Consider the following 21747-nt stretch of genomic DNA (forward strand, 5'->3'; position numbering starts at 1 on the left):
TAGCTCCTCTTACCATCAGCATTGCAGTGTACACGTTCATACTCCTCAGTCAGTGGTCTGCCAGAATGCCAGTGACGATGCTCATCAAATTCCTTGTATTTAGTAAGTGAAGAAACTGCAGGATCGTTGCTGAAAGATACGAACATTAAACAGAGCAGAAATTAAAAAGGTTATTTGATGTCTTTAATAAAACATTTAAAACATATAAAAAAACCTGAGTATTTATCAAAACAATTTACAATGGCAGACAACCGATGTAGAGCTTAATTTTACTCCAAATATAGTTTGTCAAGATAGCCTCAGCTTTTCAGAAAAAAATAATAAATTAAAAACGCACTTTCCCACTTTCATAGAGCTCAATCATGGAATGCAATGTGACTACATAACTCACAGAAATATCCTTTAAAAGATGAATCTCTGTTTTCCCAAAGTGGATAAAAGTAATCATTGTCCAGCACACAACCCACCTTCACAAGCAGGGCAAATGTAAAAAAATGATAATCTATTCTCAACTTTTATTCAGTACTGTTACTCAGTTTTTCCTGAAATCAAACTGAGCTTTGCAATTTGAGATGAGGCCTTTCAATTACAAATTGTGCATTCAGAACAATTGTTTCAGAACATAGAATAAGAATCACTGAAGACTAATGCAAACAAATAACTGAATGAGAAAATAAGATACTGACTCTTACTCATTCCTTTTCTGAACTTTCTGTTAATATTTACAGAGTATTTTATCAGTACACGTAAATGTGAAACCTTCCCTAGTCACAGCAAAAGCATTTCTAAACTCACACAAATTGAGCATAATATGGATGTAAACTCCAGGGCAGTAGTAAATAAACCCATACAATATAAACTCTTAATAAAATTCATAGCACATACTCATCTAAAACAGGTAGGTCTTTCAAAATATCTCCAGCATACTCTTTAACAAGATCAGATTTCACTGGGAATAGTCCTATAGCAGGAATTTTGTCTTCATACACTGTACAGCATAAAAAAAAAAGTTTGATTAAAAATATGTATGATTTCATATCGTATCTTTGAAATTCTGTCAATTTACATTAAAAATGAATTTCCAAAACGTAAAACATGCAAAAAGTAAGCAGCAGTTCACCAGTTCCTCTGTTCCTTTTTCTTCTCAAGCACAGGAAGAAGAGCAACAAAGCAGATATTTTTGCTTCTGAGTAGATAATCTTATAATTTATTTTAGACACCTACGCTACTTCTATGAATGCTACAACCTACTCCATCTCACAGGCATCTGTTTTCCTGCACTACTTATAGAAGTAAGCAGTCCCAGTACTCTGCTAGAAGGTGCCTTAATAGCCTATATAGTAACAAAGAAGTCCACTAGAGCTCACTTTGCCCGCTTGACATCTGTTGATACTAGCTGAAAAACACCATATAATTAAGTAGAATTATGCTCCAGTTCTTAACTAATTTCTTGCAAACTACCCCTTCCTAATAAAGTTTAGAATGTTTTAAGCAAAACACATGTGACAAAATTGGTTCTCAAGAAACGTCAGACACTAGTGGGTTGAAAGGAAGGAGAGTATAAATGAAGCATGGATTAGATTTGTGACCAGGATAAAAATCAGATCACTACTCCCAAAACTTTTTGTGACAGTAATGAAGACCATGCTTCTAACACTTTAATTCTTGGGGTTGTCAATACCTCTAAATGATGTCTGTTCCTGATCAAGGAACAGTTGGGAAGTAGTTCGTATTGGGAAAGCATCTCCAAAACCATATTTCACAGTCAGTTTGGTTACAGCGTCCCATAAACTTCGATATTGATCCTCCATTTCTTTCCCCAGTTCCTTTTGGAATTCTAATCCTGCAGAGAAGGAAAAAAAGGGGGGGGGGGGGGGGGGGGAAAGGAAGGAAGGAAATTAGGAGCTTTATGATTACAGCTTCCTTAAACAGAACCTACCTATTCACCTATGCAACATCAGGCACAAAGATCTCAATCCTATCCAAGGTCTCTGGACATTAGAATAAATTAGGATGGGATGCCATACATTCAGTGTTTAATAGTCCAGGGTATAAATTACTAAATATGCTGACAAAATGTATTTTGTAAAGAATATCAGACTTATACTGTCTGTGGAAGTTCAAATTCCACAGCTACAGAAGGGTTTCTCTCACCTTCACCTTCTTTGGGGTAAGATCTTTAATTCAGAATTTTATTTTGGTGCCTAATAAACAATAGGAATCATTACAAAAATATCTTTGTCCTATTTCTAATTTATATTTTGTTTAAAAAATTCTCTACACTTCTCTACAGGACATCTTGTGACTTGATTCATAAAGAAAAAGTTGTATTTTACTATCAGACAGACCAACTGCCAGTGCTCACCACAGGATGTCAGGTGAACAAAATTACTCTGAAAGAAATTTTGGTATAAATAGTTTTCCATACTCTCTTGCTCTGTCAGCTTTTGTAGCTTTTCTGTGAAGCTTAACATATACGATGATGTTCTGGAAGTTCCAGCTCCCAACTTCATGTGTTTACAAGATATTATCAGATTTTGTCTGAATCGATTTTATCTCAATCTAAAAAAAAACATAAATCTCTGATGTCAGCGATACTAGGGATAGAATCTAGTCTCCATTCTGACTATGCTGAACTAAGACAAAACGAATTGGATAGAAAATGGGCTAAAAACCAAACGGTTGAGAATACCCAATAACAGTGATCCAGAGCTCATACTACCTACACTTCCTTTGCATAAGTACATCAAAGATATGACATGGTAAAGTATTGTGAATGACTACTGGTGAGAGATATTTGAATATGTGATTTTCTAGACTTGCATATGAAAAGAATTCCCTATTGTTCGACAAAACGTATCTATTAATATACAAGAAATTAGAAACTTATGTTGATTTATGCTTGTACAAAAATTCTCATTTTTACTCTGCAGCTTAATAAAACTAGAAATGTAAGAAAGCGAAGTGTTCAACAAAGACAAATACCTTCAGAGTATTCAATCTCATAGTAATGTGCAAGATTTATGAGCAGTGAATCATCACTTAGGTCAGGTAGATATGTTAAATCCAGTTTCCAATCATTTTTATCACTTAGCTGTTTCAGAACAAAATGCGCACACAACTGTTGCTGTTAAAACAGAGCAAACAATTAATTCTCATGTAGCACCTTTTCATGTGGAGGGATCAAAGCATCTCCAGAATAAGTTTAACTACCTCAGTTTTTATAGGCATGAAAATCAACATGCTGTTATTTCTCTGTGATCAGGAAACAGTTAAGTAGCACACTTCTAGATCTCCTTCACTGCAATAACTGACTTTAATACGAAGGCCTGGCATCAGACTTCCCATACTGGATGAGACCACAAGGTCCATCTAAGCACAGAATCCTAATACTGACACTGGCCATCTGTAAATGCCTAAAAATAGGTCAACTATACAGAGATATTACCCCAAACATTCTCTTAGACCCACTGATTTTTGGCTCACAAGATTCCTGAACCAGATGAAGTTTCTTTCCAGCAAGTACATTCGATTCTTTGATCTCAGACTACTAAAGCAATTTACCAAGAAAAATTAAAACTGAAATGATAATTGTACCAGATGACAGGAGAAGTAAGACAGTGTTATACACACCATTTTTATTATTGGTAAAACCTGCTTAGTCCAGCAGGATTTCATAACCCTAATCTGAGCTCTCTGAGAAAGAGGCATATGAAGAAGAAAAACCACTGTAAGACACTGCATTCTACAGAGGTCAGCTGCTGCTTCTGGAGATAGTGGTTTACTTCTTCCCTGTTGAGAGATGAAGGAAGAAAAGTTGATCACATCCTTCAGTAAAATATTGTATTCACCTCTACATAATTCTGTGATTTTCACTTTGTTAAGGTAGCTAATAATTTTGATTTATTTAAACAATTTGTGCATTGTAATTACTTCTGTGCACACATTTCAAAATGAACACTCTTGTAGTGCTGGTAGCTGCAGATCAGTTATACTGTAAACAATCTCTTTTCTGAAAAGAATATGACTTAAAAATCAAGACAAAACTTAAAAATAGTTTCCTGTGCCTTTCTAGAAACGTTACTGATATACTGATTCTGTGTTAACTTGAGGTAAATAAAAGACTTGTAGTACAGTCACAAAAATGGTATCATGACTCTTTGCATCTAGAAAGAACCCCGTCTTGCTAATTTGAGGAAAAGTGTATTCTACTGTAAAGGCATAACATAAGGAAAAGAAAAATAAAGAGCACAACAATCTTCTAAGGTAAAACTTCCCATGGAACTAGTCACTTGTAAGGAGAAGCTTTCCCCAGGAACAGCCACTGCTGCAGGAATGATGGTGCCATTCAGACACACCACACTACTTTGGAGAATCTGTGGCCCCACAAATTATCTGAATTAGTCCCCTTACAGGTGCAATCAAATGAAGCATCTGACCCTCTCTTCAGCCTGGGATCCGGAAGAAGCATCTCTTCTGTTAGCAAAATGTTTAGAGTCACTGTGCTGAAAAGATATATAACATTCTTACTCTTTCTGATTTCTCTGTCTTTGTTCCCCTGGAAGCATGTGCATTTTTCAGCATATCACTGTAGATTTTTAATCCCACTGCACAAGCAAGAACACAGACTACACGCCGAATGTCAGATCCTTCAGGCCACAGCTGTTTCAACAGAGGGATAGTCTGGCAAACCTGCAATCACAACATTATTAATAGCACAAATTACTGCTATAATAACAGTTACCAAAACAAGGACAAGTTTTATTCCTCAAAGAGTACCATCACAGAATGAAAAGAAAAAAAAAAAAAGGATTTGAAAACTACAGAAGGAAAAGTGTGCATAATCATTAGTAAATACAGCCTCCCTTGGGTCAGGTTCATGAGGTGCACCAACAGCCAGCCCTGACTGCCCCTGGGGCTCCCCATACCCTGCCCAGAACCCAGGTCCCCATGGGCTGTCAGTCCCTACCCCAACAACAGCACAGCAGGGCAGCAGGGCCTGTCTCCAAGTCCCCAAAGCCTCAAAGGCCCACATCCTGGCCCAGCCTCAGCCTGTCCCTGTCCCTAGAGGCAGGCCCGATGCCCGGGCCTGGAGCTGCCCGGCTCCTGGCTGGGGCACTGGGACGGGCCCTGGCTGTGGGGCCCTGACCCACCACCCCTGAGGGAGCCTCCACGGCCACCCCACCGCAGGGAGATGCTGCCTGCCCTCGCTGTGCCCTGAAGGGTTCCTGCTCCCGGTGTATCTCATTACTGAGCTGGCCTCAGGAAAGATAATTATAATAAAATGAAATAGCAGCAGCAGCCGCCAGGCAGCTGTGTTTCTACTGACTTTAAAATGCTTTACGAGCAGCAGCATTTTTATCTGGACTGAAAATTCAGCTTGCTGGACCAGCATCAATCCCTTTAAAGTCCAAGGAAGCCAACAGCTCCTATCGTTCTCAGCGGGAGCAGAAGTGGAGTCACAACGTGCTCAGGAAACTGGTACGGGTATATTATTGTACGTTATGCACTAAAGATGATTAATGGTTCCATGTGAACACTTTTTTTTTTTTTTTAGGTTACAGTTTTGTAAAACAAGATTAAAGAATGAGCTAGTTCCCATCTTCTACAAGACAAAGGCAGTCACTAAGGTGAAAATATCTGACAAGATGGATCCCACCAGCCTCCAGCTGGAGCATCCTACTTTAATGAACCTACTTTAATGAACCTCAAAGGAAAAAACAGCTTTAAGCTGCTGTGAAGAGTGGGCACAGAGGGGACCTTCCTGTCCTCAGGCTGTCACTTCAGGATAAGTGAAAGAGCCCCTAGTTCTGGCTAGGACAGAATTTCAGTTAAAGTAATGGAGAGAGAGTTGATCTGAGAAGAAAACAGAAAAGGATGCAAGGAGTAAAATTACCTCTTCTTGTACACTTTTCAGGCTCAGCCTGAGATGTCCATACAGACACAGGGATGGTTCTTTGTACCTGACTATGGCTTCACAGAGACATTGCAGATCTTTTTCATACTAAGTGCAGAAGGCAAATCATATGCAAAAGTCAACAGATAAAATGCATCAGGGACTACTAGCCACAGACACCGACAGAAACCATTCATATATATATATATATATATGTATGTATATATATATATACACACATATACACAGACCCACCAAAAAAAACCTCTGCATCCAATAAACATTTATTCTAAATTAAACTCCTTTAAACACCAGTCTACTCCATAACATTAAAAGTCAATTAAGGCTTAAAAATGTGTACCAATCACAGTATTTTCCTATGAAGACTTTCAAGATCAGTGGATGAATCATAGAATCATTCAGGTTGGAAAAGACCTCTAAGATCATCTAGTCCAACCTCTAACCTAGTACTGACCACCCACCACTAAACCACGCTACTAAGTTTTACATCTACATATTTCTTAGACCATCAGACATGTTTCTTGGACCATCAACAGATGAGCCGTGTATCAGTGTCTTATGATTTTAATATATATAACACATATATTACATATGTATGTTATATATAACATATATATATAAATATTCACACAGATATTTTAATTAAATCCGCTAAGTAGAACTAACACCTTTACTTGCAAACCAAAAAGAAGTTGTGAAATTTACCTTTTGAAAAAATAACCTGTGTTTCCGTATACTCTGAAGATGATATCCATAAACTCTAAGAGTATCATATTCCTGTCCTGAAGCAAGTACAATAGTGATTTTCTTTGACAATGAATGAGCAATAAAAATAGTCAAATAGTTGGTTTGGGGACAGGTCAATCCTATGTCAGATACAATGATGAAATAAGGATAGCTTTTCTTCAGGAAAATCTCCCATGCTGGTGATAAACAATTGGAAAATTCTGTATGAACAGTAGTGCGTGTGTTGTGCTTCAGGTGTTCTATTAACGCAGTACGTAAGAAAAGAAAATGAGGATAGGGAAAGTACATCTGCTCTGCATCCTGTGGCAAATGAGAACAATGGAAGTATTCAGTTACATTCCAGCAAGTCGCATTCAAATTCAGATTGCATAAATATTATGCAAGTATAATATTTATATATTTGAATTCTATTTACAGTTTATGAACATCATAATGTTATTTTATATCACATCATTACAGTTCCTTTGTACGTTGTTAGTAATTTTGCTCTAGTCATGTCAAAATTCAACCAAAAATTATTTTCAGGTATATAAATGCAATAGATATATCTGGCTACATATAGACATACAATATACAGGTATGTATATAAATGTAAAACTATGTCAAAAAAACCACTGAGGTTGTACAATCAGACCTCAGAAGTTGAAAAATTAACAATTAAGATGTCTTGTTAAAATCTGACTATTTGTTAAAAGTATATCACATTTGCAAAGTATGATTACTACCTAGTTCTATTTTTCCCTGTATACTTCATCGCAGATCTACTTTTTTTGGTTTCTAGAGAGCTCTCCCTCTTTCCAAGGGTTTTTCCATGTCAGGAAAAAATGCAAAGCCGTTAAAATAATCATAAATAACTTCGTAGGACTCCAGCTTTGAATGAATCAAGAAAATCATGGTTAAAATCTCCTACAAGTCAAGATAGGTACCTGCCATTCTTTGTACATTTAATGGTAGGTTGTGCAGCAAAAAAAAAAATGTATGAGTTATAATACTACTGAATTTCTAAAAATTTTCCAAAAAATTGAGAACAAACCCCATACACAAAAAGATTGGGAGAAAAAAAAAAATGTTATTTGTGGTGAATGTCACAAATCTCCTTATTTGTTGACACACTGAAGTTTCCTGAATCTGATTAGAATCAAACATTTGCTTTTAAAGGAGTGTAATCGTGTAAACAGCAAACAAATAATGTTAGTTGTTCATTACCTTGAAGAAAACGACGATATATTTTGCTCCTTTTTGAGTGAAGTCTTGCAAGAAGCATTCAATTAGGTAGAATAAGTTTAGATACTGTACTTCCTCATTTAACAACATAAGAATTAAGGAATCCCCATCTATCACAAAGAATTCAGACTCAACGAAGTCTTTTAACAAACTGACATACCTGAAAAAAAAAAAAAAAAAAGGAATAGTGTGTACATAATGTTACTCCAAGAAAGTTGGGAAGATGGGACAGAAGAAGCTTGCTTTCTGAGAGTTTATAAAATAACTTGCTTAATAAATGTTTTTATTAATTAAATCAACTACACATTAAATATATGAATTAAATCAATAGAAAACCATCTTTCTTGGATCTAAGGTCAGAACCAAATAGCTTGCAATCCTTTCAGTTACTAGATATTTAAGCAATAGTCTCCTTTACAATTCTGAATACTTTTGTAGCATCTGAGGTTTCTATTACATGACCTCCTTCATCCGTTTCTGCGCTTATGTAGAAGTTGCAGTTTGTTCTGTAAGAAATATCGCCCAAGAGAGAACCACAAAAATGTTCCTGCCTTTAGCTTCCAGCTAAAAATAGCAAGTGAATTATCAACAACTATCACAACAGTGGCAACTACCTCCCTTCTCCAATAAATGTCTATGGCAAGAAAAATACCTTAACAGCAAGAGGAATCCAGTCATGACACATTCCTTCAATAGACCAAAGAATTAGAAGACTTCTTCATCCCCTTAGCATTTCACAAAACTATTTATGAAACTTCATACAATTTGCCTCAAACAATCTTTAAGCCAAACTTTAAACAAAACCTCTTCATTGTGACAATGGTAGGTACAAACAGTCAGTATCTCAGTAGTTTTGAATATGTCCTAGAACTGACTTTCTAGGTACCCGTGAAAGTCCATGGACATGAGGTTTTGTACAGGCCAGACCAAGGAGACTGAAGAACTTTCACAGGTCTAGATGAAGAGGCAAGCCCTTCCAGTGAAGGTTGTCTGTTTTCATGTTTGTCTATTACATACTACTAGGTAATATACAGTGTAATATGTAACATTACAGTACTAGTATGCATTATTGGAACATAAATACTCATATGGGTAACAACGTGCTCACTTTCTTCAAGTCTGTCAAAAGTTCCTGACACATCACCTTAGATCCATACCTGGGAAACCCAGCTTTCCTTTGTGACTGGGATCAACAGCTTCTGATTTACAGACCCAGTCAGATATCTGATGCATTAAGCATAAACAAAAACATCACTCTCATACATCAAAATTGTCTGTCTTTAATTAATACTAATCTCATTGGCACATCAGCTCCAGAAACAGCTAAGACGCTTCACTCTCAGTGTGGACTGTGCTACCGCTAGTCCTTCTCCGCATCAAGCAAGGAAAGGTTTCTGGAGGTGCAGAAGATCACGCATGAAAATAAATGTGCAAAAGGTACAGTAGATATATGTGAAAAGGAAAATTTTGTAGGAAAACTGTCTTAAATGTGATAACAGTAGTATCCTTAAAACAGGTGAGGAAACATGCTCAAAAAGCACAATGGAGAATTTGAAAAACAATAAATATCAACACTTAAAATCCTAGGTCAGCTCATAAAACATGCAGACAGTCCCTAATCTAACCTAAGAGGAAGCCTGCACAAAGGAGTCTTCCTTCACGTTCTCGGGGAAATACTGAATCCTAAATATGCTTATGTCTCCAGGTATTCCGCAAACCTAAGTGACAAGAATATAGCTGCACTAAAGAATAATACCCTTTGATGTGCACCTGGTTCATAGAAACTGTTTTTGTTACCTTTTATTCTGTTTCTTTCAGTGAACCCTGCTGTACTTACCGAGCTCTTGACAGGGACGACCAAACGTGTAGCTTCAAAATCTTCAGAAATTCAAGATGTTTTCTTATTTCTAAAAGAACCACACATATACTTATTGATAGAACCATAACCCACTGATTAGTTATAAAAGAGTCAAAAGGTAAGACACTGCAATAAAATACTTAGACACAAACATAAGATGACAGCAGCTCCTCACCAGGGCTTTGGGAATCCCACTCATCCTGAAGAAATCTGAAATCTTTGCCTGCAGTTTGTGATTCCTGCTGTGTCACTTCTTCAGTGGTCAGGATATTATAAACGTTATCATAATCTGGGTCTTCAACATCTTTTTCTCTGTCTTCCTTTTCTTTAAGCATCTGCATAACAGCTGCTTCTGCGTTGTCATTGGTCTCATCCTCCTCATCATGGTCACTTGTACTCCCACCCTCTTTGTTTTTCTTTCTTGAAATGAAGCCTATTTCCTCACTGTCGATACACTCGCTATCCATATCATCACTATCATCCTTACTTGTACTTCCATTTGTGTTATCACTAACAACATGCTTGAAATTATCTTCTGCAGAATCCATCACAGATCTTGATTCTGTATCCAAAAAAGAAAACTAAGTAATCAAGAGACAAATTTCAGGAAATACGGTATGCTCTGTGGCTTGAACCACTAAATTATCTACTACATATTCAGACTGGAATAAAACTTGAAGAAAAATCAGAAAGCATTTTGTGAGCATTCCCATAGTACGTTTTTGTTTTTAAATAAATATATTTTTTATAAATTATAAGGAAAACATCAGCTTTTGTCATTGCTAAAATTTACCAAAGACTATCAAGACCATTACATATTTGTTTTGTGCTTTGCATGAAAGGACCCTTGGCAGGTGGTTAATCATAATTTGCTATATTGGCTATCATTTTTCTGTGGTACACACAATGCCACCCAAGGTGTCTGGGGCCATGGTGCAGGCAGGAGCAACTGGCTGGCTCAGACACCCTACCCTTGCTCCTCTGCCTCATCCCTGGTGTTCCCCGTACGCTGTCAAACCATCTCGTCCAGCCCTATGCACAACTCCAACCGTAACCCTAATGCAAACGCCAACAACAGCTTGAGCACCTTGCCTCAACGCAGTCCCTGCTCCAGAACTAAACCCAACCCTAGTCCTAGCCCCAGTCCCATTCTCAGCCCCAAAACTAACCATGAGCCCAGACCCAGCCTTACCTCCTGCCCCAGCTGCAACCCTACACGCAGCCTCTAAGAGAGCCCGGCCGGGCTGGGACCTGCAGCAGAGCCCTGTTCGCCACTGCGCCTGCCAGCACACCTCTTTTAAGGTGCTGCCACCGCCCATCCCGTCTGCTTTCAGTTTCTGTTCCCCAAGTGTCAGTTTCTCCTTTCGTTTCTGAGGCGCTGGAAAACTGTGTCCCTGAACACAGCACTGCAAAGCAGAATTCATATCTCACTGCTTCAGCTTGCAGTGAAATTAGGCTTCTCAGATCCTAGCAGCTTCAGATAAGGGTGCAAGAGCTGATACTGTGTTACTTAAGAAAATTGTTTATAAGCGTTGCAAAGTACAGTGCAGAACATACTAATTCCTGTTCCTCACCCTTTAGTCACCACAGTCTACTCTTCTACCAGTAGGAAATTCCACATAAACAACTCCTTTAGCAGGAGCAGCACTAGATCCCTAACCCAACGTTGAAAATAGTGAAGCATTAATTCATGAGGGGACTTGGGTACCTAGGCGCTGCTGAAGAAAACATTTCCGAAATTGGAATGTGTGCATCAGATTGTCTGGGCAAGAGGCAAGAAGCCCAGGCTGCCTTTAGGTCAGATGCTTGCACAGAACACAGCACAGAAAACCTTTTGGGTTACACATGCATAAGTAGTCTCCTTATGGATTCAGGAAATTTTGGGACTGCCTCCCTGGAAGACAGCTGACACGTAACACTTGCCATAAAAACAGGTTAAAGGTCTTTTCTACACCCCACATTTCCTTTGAGACCTGTCCAAAAAAAAAAAAACCAGGAACTCAGGAGAAAAGTTTCTTTTACAATACAGTAGCACATCTCCAGAGCTCCAGCGTAATGTCATAATTATGCTGTTTAGCTTGGCAAAATAAGCCCCTGCTCCTTCTCCTGAGCACACTTCTTTCTTTTGTAGGTAAGGCCCTCATAAATAATTAGTAATATTTCCTTTCCCAAATTATATGGGAAATCATTTATCAACAGGTTTGAAACCCTCTGGATGATGCATTTTGGTTGAGAAGAGTGTATTTTAGATCTTCTGCTTCTCACCCTACCAAAACGCAGAACAGACATCAATTTCCTAGGAAGTTGGTGCCACCTCTCTGTAAATATGCTTAAGAAAGGGCAAAAACTCCACACAGACTGAGTGAAGAATAAAAAACAAACAATAAACCCAAAACCAAAAAGAAAAAAAAAGGCAAGCACTAGTGCAAACACCAAGACTAGCTCTACCCATGGAGAGCCCCATGCTAGGGCAGGTGGAAAGGCCCTGAAAGAACCGTGGCTTATAGAGAGCCCATGCTGGAGCAACTTCTATCCTGAAAGACTGCAGCCCATGAAGAGGATTCACACTGAAGAATGTGTAAAGTGTGAGGAGGAAGGAATGGCAGAGGAAGTGTCATTTTCTCTGTTATGTCCTGGCTGTAACAACTCCCACACGCTATACACCACTCAGGGGCTCAGGAGGGATAGAGGAGTCAGGAGTAAAAGAGTAAAGTTTGAAAAAAAGGACCTGAATTAAAAAAAAAAAAAAAAGGTGGAGTGGAAGGTGAGGGGTGTTGTTTCTCACTACCCAAATCTTAAATTGGCAATAAATTACATTACTTTTCCTCAAGTTGAGTCTGTTTTGTCTGTAATGGTAACTGGTAAGCAGACACCCTGTCTTTGTCTTGACCTAAAAGCTTTGCCATCCAATTTTCTCCCCTATCCTGTTGACAAGGGGGAGTAGGAGAGCAGCTGAGTGAGCAACTCACAGGTGGTCAAGATTAACTCAGTGTCTTCTAGATCTTTGTACCTAATGCATGAGGCAGAAACAAGGAGCAGAGAGAGATGCTTGAGATGAGGAACTGGAACAGCCATTCATTCAGGCCTGAATCAGAGTGCCTAAAGTCATCAAGTAGTTGGCAGTGACCATCTAGTATACAAAAACAGCTGCACGTAAAAAAAGGTTGATGTACCTTATAATGGGGAAATTCAAACTGTAACTGCTCAGCAATGGCAATTCACAACAGAGCACTGACGTGACCTGGCAATAGGCAGGCCTAACTCCAGTCAGGTTAAACAGCAGAAGCAGGAATGCCAGAGATACAACCCTATATGACAGAGTACAGATTCCCTTGCTGATTAGAAATGCCACGGTATTGCCTTGTAACAATCCAATTGTTACTGGCACAAGCATATATAAAGAATCTGCTTACGCCGCATCTTTGTAGACTCCCTGTAGAACCACTTACAGTACCAGGACTCTGTCCAATGCATTGCCTACTAAATCTCCTTATACTTAACCACAAACATTGTTAATTTGCCTCAAGGGGTACAATAAAAATTCCTTAACACTTCCTTGAAGCTGTCAGGAACCACCTATGTAAACTAAGCTCAGTTCTCTCCTTAAAATAAATGCATAAGCCCCAATACTGTGTAAGTCGTGCCTCAGCTGTTTTGGAATCTAGCTCTAGATTCACTACATGCAGTGGAAAGACTAGTGCACGTCTGAATAGAAATAATTCTTGTCCTGAAGACTATAATGAAAATACATTACAAGTATAAGTTAAACCTAACAAAAATATGGCAACTGCAATACACATTTCAGTTACAATACCAGTCTCAATAATACACTCACTGATATGACACGAGGTATCCTCTGTTACCAAGAGGGAATCCATGGGTTGAAACCAGCTCAAGCCCATTTTTCCTTTCTGAAATTTTTTCACTAGTTTAGTGTTTAATACTCTGTGTTGGGCTGAGCCACAGGTTCCCTCCCTTCCCCCAGAACTGATCTGGCTAACTCAGAGACACATTCACTCTCTTCTCATGAGGCAGAGGAGAAATATTTAAAGCACTCAACTCTTGATAGCTGTTTATCTGCAACAAAAGCTACCCTCACGAAAGTCCCCTATGCGTTGAGGGAAGTCAGATTCTTAGCAGCAGCTGTGGCCTGTCACACCTGCATTAGCCTGTGAGCTTCGTGGGCACATCTTGGCCATCTTCACTGAGCCTTCTTCCATTGGAGGGGGGTTAGGTTTAATTCAGTGAGTCACAATCCACGCTTAGGGGTTTAGTCAGTCACAATTTAATGAAATCATCACAGTCCTGATCCATATAAATAAATATAAGCTTAAAATTACTTTAATGGAGTAATTCAAGTATTTGACTAATACTAAACACTTAAGTGACTCGGTTTTTTTAGTCCAAAGTATATTTTACTATGCCCAAAGCCATCTATCCAGTAACTGCCACACAATCTTAATCCACACTGAACATGATTCAGATAAAAATAATTAAAAGGAATGTCTGATCTTTAATTTTAAGATTTCTATGATTTCTTGTGAAACTTGAGTTACTTTAAAATTCTGTGAAAAGAATGTATTTGCTTTCATGCTATAAATACATACTTTAAAATCCAATGAGAAGTAGAAGTGAAAGTTCTGGTATGTTGCCAATCATTTTGGATTCTTTTTATATTTAGCATTAGACTTTTTTCAGCTTTTCTGAGAAATTTTGACATGGTTGATTAAATGCCTGCACAACACAGTCCTCTTCAGCCTCAGAGTTCACTTAGAGAAACACTGGAAAATGAAAGTAAAAATTAAGCATACAAATGCTTTTACATAGGAGAAAAATTATTTTAGTGTTGAGACACTATGATTATGAACAAACTACAGTTTTAAATTAGAAACTACTCAGAGTTACCCAATGATTTTTATTAGTATGTTTTCTGTGTTTTCTCACTCAACTTTGTAAACAGTGAAACTGGTCATGTTTTTCCTGAAACTAATTATCATAGATGGCTTTTCAATATCCAATATTTCAGCCCCATTTCTTAGGATCAGCTAGATTTTGATATATTTCTATTCTGTTTATAGGAATAACAAATGGGTCTCTCCCCAGCCCTAGGAACCTTTATCTGCTCATAATGATTTGCCAATTCAAATGGGATTTTGGAAGTTGGTTTGTAGCACATTCTGCCTGGACAAATTACTCTGCTTTCTAGCAGAATACGTGAGGCACTAGAAGAGGATCGCAGTGGTTTTGCTCTGGAGGAGGGAGAGACCAAAGTGGTTGGAAGCAGAGTGTTTCAGTCTTGATTATCAAGTCTCTGAGCAAAGTATAAGAATATTTGTTGCTTTAACACCAATTGTGTGAAGCATGGTCTGAGGAAATAGCTTACCATACTCTTAAATTCTAGTATTCTGACTGATCCACTTAAATATTACCTGAATGTTACAGGCTCATGTAAAGCATTTTAAAGTTTCAAATTATTGAATATTATTGTTATATCACATTATTCAAAAAATTATACTTACCAAGAGGTTGTAACATAGATTGTAAACAGTTTTGTAATGTTACATCTCCACATGTAACACAAAGTATTCTGCACTACTTAATAGTCCACCAAGAACATGAACTTTATGCTACACATGGATGGGCATTTTTTATTCAAAGGAATTTGAGGTCCAAAATACCATCGTCGATAATACTCTATTTTGGTAGTGTTCTATGCTGTAGTACATAAAGGTGAGTTGGGAATAAAGTAACAAAAGATTTGAAGTTAGGAATTATACACCACGCAAAGAGTTTCATCATCTGTAACTTAGAAAAGCCTTGTCTTTTCTTTATTTTTTTCCCCCCATCACATCAAATGGGTCCTCAGTAACCCCTTCCCAATAGGGGTTAGTTTATCCCATGCTTCATACGAGGCACTAATTCCATGTTGACAGGAACTCCTCTTACATTAGCACAATCACATAGTTCTGAAGATTGGTTTAAACAATACTAGTTGGTGGACAATGGTCTCTTCTCCCAAGGGTATCACTGTGCTCCAGCCTCTTTGTTTTTCCTTTACCCAGTTAGCTCTTTTACAAAAGCTGTAGGAACCTAATACCTCTCCACATTATCAAAATTTGGCTGAAATTGCCTAATACACTCAAAGTCACTGGAGCAAGCTAGCAGCAGACACACAAAAAAGCCTCATACTTCTCATTTTCCTTAAGAAGTCACACATCTGGTCAATAAGCAGCCTTAAATAATTATTTTTATTCCATAATGAATAATTTTAGTTGTTCTCTATATGTACTGTGTGTATCCCAAAGCCTCCAGATTAAGATGAAATTTTAAATGACTATGCTTCCTAATAACATTCCACTCACAAAAATGCCTGATTAAAGTAGCAAAAAAAAGCTTGCACCAGCTGCATCAAGGCCAGATTCTCATGAACAAATCCAAGGAGCACACTGAAGATCCAGCACATGCTTCTAACATTGTGTTTCTCCAGGTTGTTGCTGATTAAACACATTAGTCAAATTCACACTGAATGCATCTATGGAGGTATATGAAGAAGAACACAATTTGTTCCTTATAGAAGGAGTCAATAGTTAACAGGAAATACTCTGAGTGGTAGAAAACAAACACAGTCCTTATGTTTGACAGTACAAATATTTTCCTAGCAAATCAAATCTGATCTATACTATGAAATTTAAGGGTGTGAAACACCTTTTTTTCTAGGTGTAAAATCTGCTGATCATCACTAAATTGCATGTGGCTGTAAAAGGAGAGACAAAAGACAGAATCTGACATTAAATAAAAACCTGTTCTTTGTAAAATACAATTCCCATGCAGCTGCTTTGAATTCCCTAAGTGTTTGTTAAGTACATTAACATCCTCAAAAAAGATAATAAAACACAATGTATAGTTTCATTTGAGTTTTCTAAAATGAAACCATCTTGAATAAAGAGGAACTCTTTGTCAGGGAGTATAGTGATAGGACCATGGGTAACGGCTTTAAACTAAAAAAGGGTAGATTTATATTAGATATTAGGAAGAAGTTCTTACTCAGAAAATGGTGAGTTACTGGAACAGGTTACCCAGAGAAGCTGTCGATGCCCCATCCCTGGAGGTGTTCAAGGCCTGGCTGGATGGGGCTTTGGGCAACCTGGTCTGGTGGGAGGTGTCCCTGCCCATGGTTGGAACCAGATGGTCTTTAAGGTCCCTTCCAACCCAAATCATTCTGTGGCCCCCATGTGTGTCCCTGTAAGCCTTTTAATTACATACAGTATTGACAGTTTATGCACAAAATAGACCATTATCATTTCCAGACAAGCAAGTAAAAGATGAATTAGCTATTTCTCCACTATTACAACTCATCTCAACACCAGTTCTGTGTCAGTGCATTCGTTACATGAGAAGTCTAATCAGACATGATTTAAAATGTAGACATATTTACAAATGCAATTCTTCTCTAATCCATACAACAAAAAGAACATCTTCAAACTAGTGTTATCTAGGCACTACGTGCCTTCAACAAATTTGAAGTTGAAGAACAATATCTAAAATCTTACAGACTTACTTTTTATTTAATAAAAAATCAACTATGTACTTCAGGTTTTTGCTTGTTTTTTTATGAAGTGATTGAGATCCTTTTACGCCCTGGTCAAACTTTCCTCACTGGTATCACTAGTCTCTGTTCTCACACACATGAAACTGATCTCAGATTTCACAAGCTTGCTATTTACTTCGTGGTGAATAGGTGTTTCTAGTCAAAGACTCAAGCCTTTTAGCAATTACTGAAGACAAATTTAGAAAATAGGGCTGCTTTTAGCCAGTATTATTTCACCTTTTTCTTTTCAAAAAGCTATGCTTTAAAAGCCCGTACCCACAATATGCAGGATAGAAAAAAATTAATTAGTTTTAAACATGCATTTTAAGTCCTACCAAAAGTCCGCCAAGATTTGGGCCAAGTTGTACCTGTGAAATAATACTGGTCCAGTTCAGTAAGGATTATTTGTGGCAGCCCACTGAAACCTGAGCAGTCTTCCTATACACTACATATGCATCAAATGTACAGACTAAGTGCACTGAGCATGCCTTACTTTTCTTTCAATCTCATTATCGTCACAAAAATAAAAAAAACCTGTCAAACGAATGCAAGCACAGGAACAACAGCAAATATTCATTAGTGCACTGGGCAGGGACACAATAAGTAAACAGGTTTTGATTACAGAAAGAATAACCATGATAAGAGAATGAGGGCACATCAAGCCTGATATTACACAGAATTACATTTTTCCCCAGACAAGCACACAAAAGGTCCTCCAAATCTTTCCGTAATCCATATGGCAGTCTTCTGGGGTTACACAGACTCTTTCCTTATAAAAATATTTACTTACCAATTTATGAAGGGGGAAAGTGAATATTCTTCTTTCATATCAGCCATTCCAGAAACAATCAATACGAACTGGCCAAAGTTCCCCTCTACCTTACTGTTGCACTCATTTAATGCTACAGCAAAGTCTTTTGGGACATCATCAAGAATTACCTACAGAAAAACATAATTTACATTTATGTTTCAGGAGTTTCTGAGCAACTAGAAGAAAATGTGAAATACCCTAATCAAATCAAGTACTATAATTGAAATTCACTAGAATACATACACAGCAATCAGTCTGAGGAGCAAGAACAGCATCATAGGTGGCCAGGCTAGCAACGCCAGACAGGCTGACATGACACATGGCAACACACCACAGGCCAGACAGTAACCTCACCAGTGGTCACTGGGCAAAGCAAAGGAGAAAAAAAAAAAAAGCCCAGTTCAAGATCAATACAGAAAAGCCAAGCAATAGCTTAGAAGCTAAGGATCAGCTAAGGATCTGACAAAGGACTAAGATCAGCTAGCTGCAAGACACGGAAGCTTAAATGGAGCCTCCTGTCTGTGGGAGGTGTGCAGGGGGTGGTGGTAGAGGAAAGGTCTAGATTCCAGGTGAGGCTGGTCAGGGCAATTAAAGCCTATCAGCGTACTCAGGTCCCTCACAGTATCTGAGGTTAGGCTGAACTGCCTTTCAAACAAATTTCAGTAACTCCTTATTAACTTCAAATCTATAATTTATCCCACTTTTATTTGCTTTCCTTTATCATAATGTTTAACATACTGTTAAAAATACAGCTAAAAACCTTTATCTTATCTTCGACTGGTAAAAATTCTGTTTAGATTTTGTAAAACTAGCTGGTATATATATTCTTCCAAACAAATGTGCCAAAATTAGCATCAGCTTTTTCAGCACATTTTCAAAAAAAAGTCTATGAGTCTGTTCAAACCTTAAAATGTTTTTAACATACAATAAAGAATTAGCTAAGTTTAGAACAAAAATTAGTCACTTAAATAGTTAGAGTAGAATAAAGGTAAAACAATATCTTATTTTAAAAGGCCAATATCCCTACATATGCCACTTAATGTCTACAAGTTTTATACGCACTTATATAAGCAATATTGTCTTTAGTAGTTTTAGGGAAGTTTTTAAGACTATTCTCTAAAATACATGCTGGTTTTCTCGGTTGTTTGTCTTCATTTTTTATGAATGTCTTGCTCTTGATCAGTAATCTCCTGGCAATGAACAGAAAATGATATTGATTCTTCTAGATCTATTGGCTGCCTTTGATAGTATTGATAGCATTGTTTTGTCAGACTGATAAAAAAAAAAAGAGCTACATTTGAGTGGTCTGATTCTCCACTCAAAAAATGAGTATCTGCACTGTCTCTTTCTCATGTTCTGCCATGTCATTCCTTTGCATTCAGCTGTTTATCCTCAACAGTCATGTCAAAATAAAAAATAAAAAAAATAAAAAACATGCTCAACCTCATTTTTAGCTATTCATTAAGGTAAAAGTATATTCAATATCTATTTAAAAAAGAGTTGTAGCTGGCTGAAGCACAACTGTACCAAAAACAGCTTGGTTAACTCGGTGTTCTTACAAAGAGTTTTGTTCTCATCCCCATTCTCCCTTATATTTTAAAATTTTCTTGTTCAGTCAATATTTTTTAACATACTTATCAGTTCCTAAGTTAAAGAAAGAGGTGATTGACATGGACTTACCCTTTAGAGTTGTCTGGCAGAGTTTATGCAATAAGTTTTTCTTTAAAAAATCGATTAGAACAATATTAGAAGGTTCACAATAGTACAAATGGGTAATAAGCCTAGCATATTCCATGGTGTTGCATGCTGTATCCAGATATCCCTGAAAGACTGAATATTTGGGTGAGATACTGAATGGATTTATCTTAATATATCTTACCACAGACTTCAGTTTTCGTTCATTTTCATAGAGTATGATTAGCATTATGCATGAAATCCATCAAATCACTAAATAGGGAACTGTCTCCATTCATACCAAGCATTATCACAAGATGGCTTTTAGCTTGAAATATGACACTATATTCAATAACAACTAAATATTTTTTTAGCAAGAATACACATAAAACGCCTATGAAGAGAAAATTATACTGATTGTCCAATATGCACTGAGATGTGTTTATTGAGTGGTGGTGTTCAGAACTTACTATCTGGTATGCAGAATTCCCAACCTCCAAAGGAAATATAGCATTAACCTTATCCTTATTTTGCAAATATGTAAACTAAAGCATGTAGAAAAGAAAAAGAAAGCGTTAATCACTAAATATTTAATCTCTTTTCATCATTCAGCATTTTTGATGTACATGCACAGTGAAGTACATAGAAAATTTGAGGCCTGAACAGCAGAGCTGGAAAGCTTATGGACAGTAAAAGCAGTAACAACCAGTACAGCTAGTTACTAAGTGCTAAACCTAAATGGCATAATATATTTGAAAACCCATTGACCCTGAAAATAATTTTGCATAGATATATATATTTGTGCCCAGATATGATGTTGTGGCCACAAGAGTTTAAATACAGAAATAATCTATTTGGTTACAGAAAAAATACAACAAAGATCTACCTCTGATAAGAAACTGCACAGAAAATAAAAAGTAGTTTTAACATCTCTAAGGCTTTTAGCTGTTTGAAGGACATAAATGAATGCTTCACTGCTGACAAAACCTTTGAGAGAAAAATAATTTAGATTATCAATCTCTAAAAATTCTAATCAGATCATTTGCTAGTAAATAGCTATTAGCTGTACAGTAATGATTTTGAGGTGTCTGGGGAAAAGAAAAATGAAGTGAAAGATTAGGAAGGGGTGTCTTTTTCCCCCATCTTCTCTTCCCCTTTTGGGCAAACATTATCTTGCAAATATAAAGAGAAATGAGAAATTAAACAGAAATAAAGGTGCAGCTATAAAAAGTTATATACTTTTGTTCTTCTGCAGTATAAAGTACTTTTTTTTCTTAGCACTACAGCTTTCTTTCTTCCATCCTTCTGAACAAGTAATAGAAGTTATTTCTCCTGATTAGAGATCCCTATGAGCACTCTAAGTAACTAATAGAAAGAAAACAGACATATTACACTTTTAAATATGCAGAACAGTGAAAGAAAAACGTTGTTTCATCATTTAATACATTAGAAGTGCTGCTTTTTCTCTGCTTACTGAAAACGGAATGCTTATTTTCAGCTTACCAAAAATAATATATAGATTTAACACATTCATTTAATAATTTAAAAATACATTTAGCTGAAAGATACAGAACCCATTGTCAAAATGAGGAATTAAACTATACCCCATACCTTGGCTTTTGCATCTGCCTTGTCACCATCATAAAAAAAAAAAAAAAAAAAGCATGAGCTTTAATACCAGTGATACTCAGTGGAAAATAACCTTTCAGATGGGGTACACTGAATTTTATAAGTTTTCTCATTTAGGGCAGTGGAATATTACAGAAAATCACATTTTCCAGTAGATCTAGTCCATGCTGTCCAGTCCATCCAGACATCTAAAAGAAGAATTCAGAAATACATTTTTTTTTCATTTCTTACACTAGCAAAATGTTCTTTTGGTAATATTCTACACTATGTCTTGAAATGAACTGTGTTGTCAGACAGGT

At 37.1% G+C, this 21747-nt stretch overlaps 1 protein-coding gene across 8 annotated transcripts in view; it reads right to left on the minus strand.

Annotated features, from left to right (window-relative positions):
• The window catches only part of DDX60 (DExD/H-box helicase 60), a 54036-nt gene extending 32626 nt beyond the window's left edge, over window positions 1–21410 (minus strand). For 4 of the 8 annotated variants that reach the window (XR_007168143.2, XR_007168145.2, XM_013175268.3 and 1 more), the window contains exons 1-12: window positions 10939–11185; window positions 9922–10308; window positions 9726–9795; window positions 7871–8048; window positions 6623–6964; window positions 5897–6004; window positions 4531–4692; window positions 3634–3792; window positions 2986–3127; window positions 1682–1843; window positions 886–988; window positions 14–129 (exon numbers count right to left, since the gene is read on the minus strand). Coding sequence is in view for 6 of the 8 variants with exons in the window: in XM_013175268.3 (XP_013030722.3) it covers window positions 14–129; window positions 886–988; window positions 1682–1843; window positions 2986–3127; window positions 3634–3792; window positions 4531–4692; window positions 5897–6004; window positions 6623–6964; window positions 7871–8048; window positions 9726–9795; window positions 9922–10308; window positions 10939–11170 (2161 nt within the window). In the remaining 2 variants the exon portion in view is untranslated. Of the gene's footprint in view, window positions 1–13; window positions 130–885; window positions 989–1681; window positions 1844–2985; window positions 3128–3633; window positions 3793–4530; window positions 4693–5896; window positions 6005–6622; window positions 6965–7870; window positions 8049–9725; window positions 9796–9921; window positions 10309–10938; window positions 11186–14353; window positions 14528–18124; window positions 18274–18388; window positions 18531–19825 lie in introns of those variants that run through there. The other 4 variants (XM_048076208.2, XM_048076209.2, XM_066996742.1 and 1 more) reach the window with 4 other exon arrangements.
• Between the last annotated feature and the right edge of the window lie 337 nt (window positions 21411–21747).

Source organism: Anser cygnoides, chromosome 4, assembly GCF_040182565.1.
Source record: "Anser cygnoides isolate HZ-2024a breed goose chromosome 4, Taihu_goose_T2T_genome, whole genome shotgun sequence".
NCBI lineage: Eukaryota > Metazoa > Chordata > Aves > Anseriformes > Anatidae > Anser > Anser cygnoides.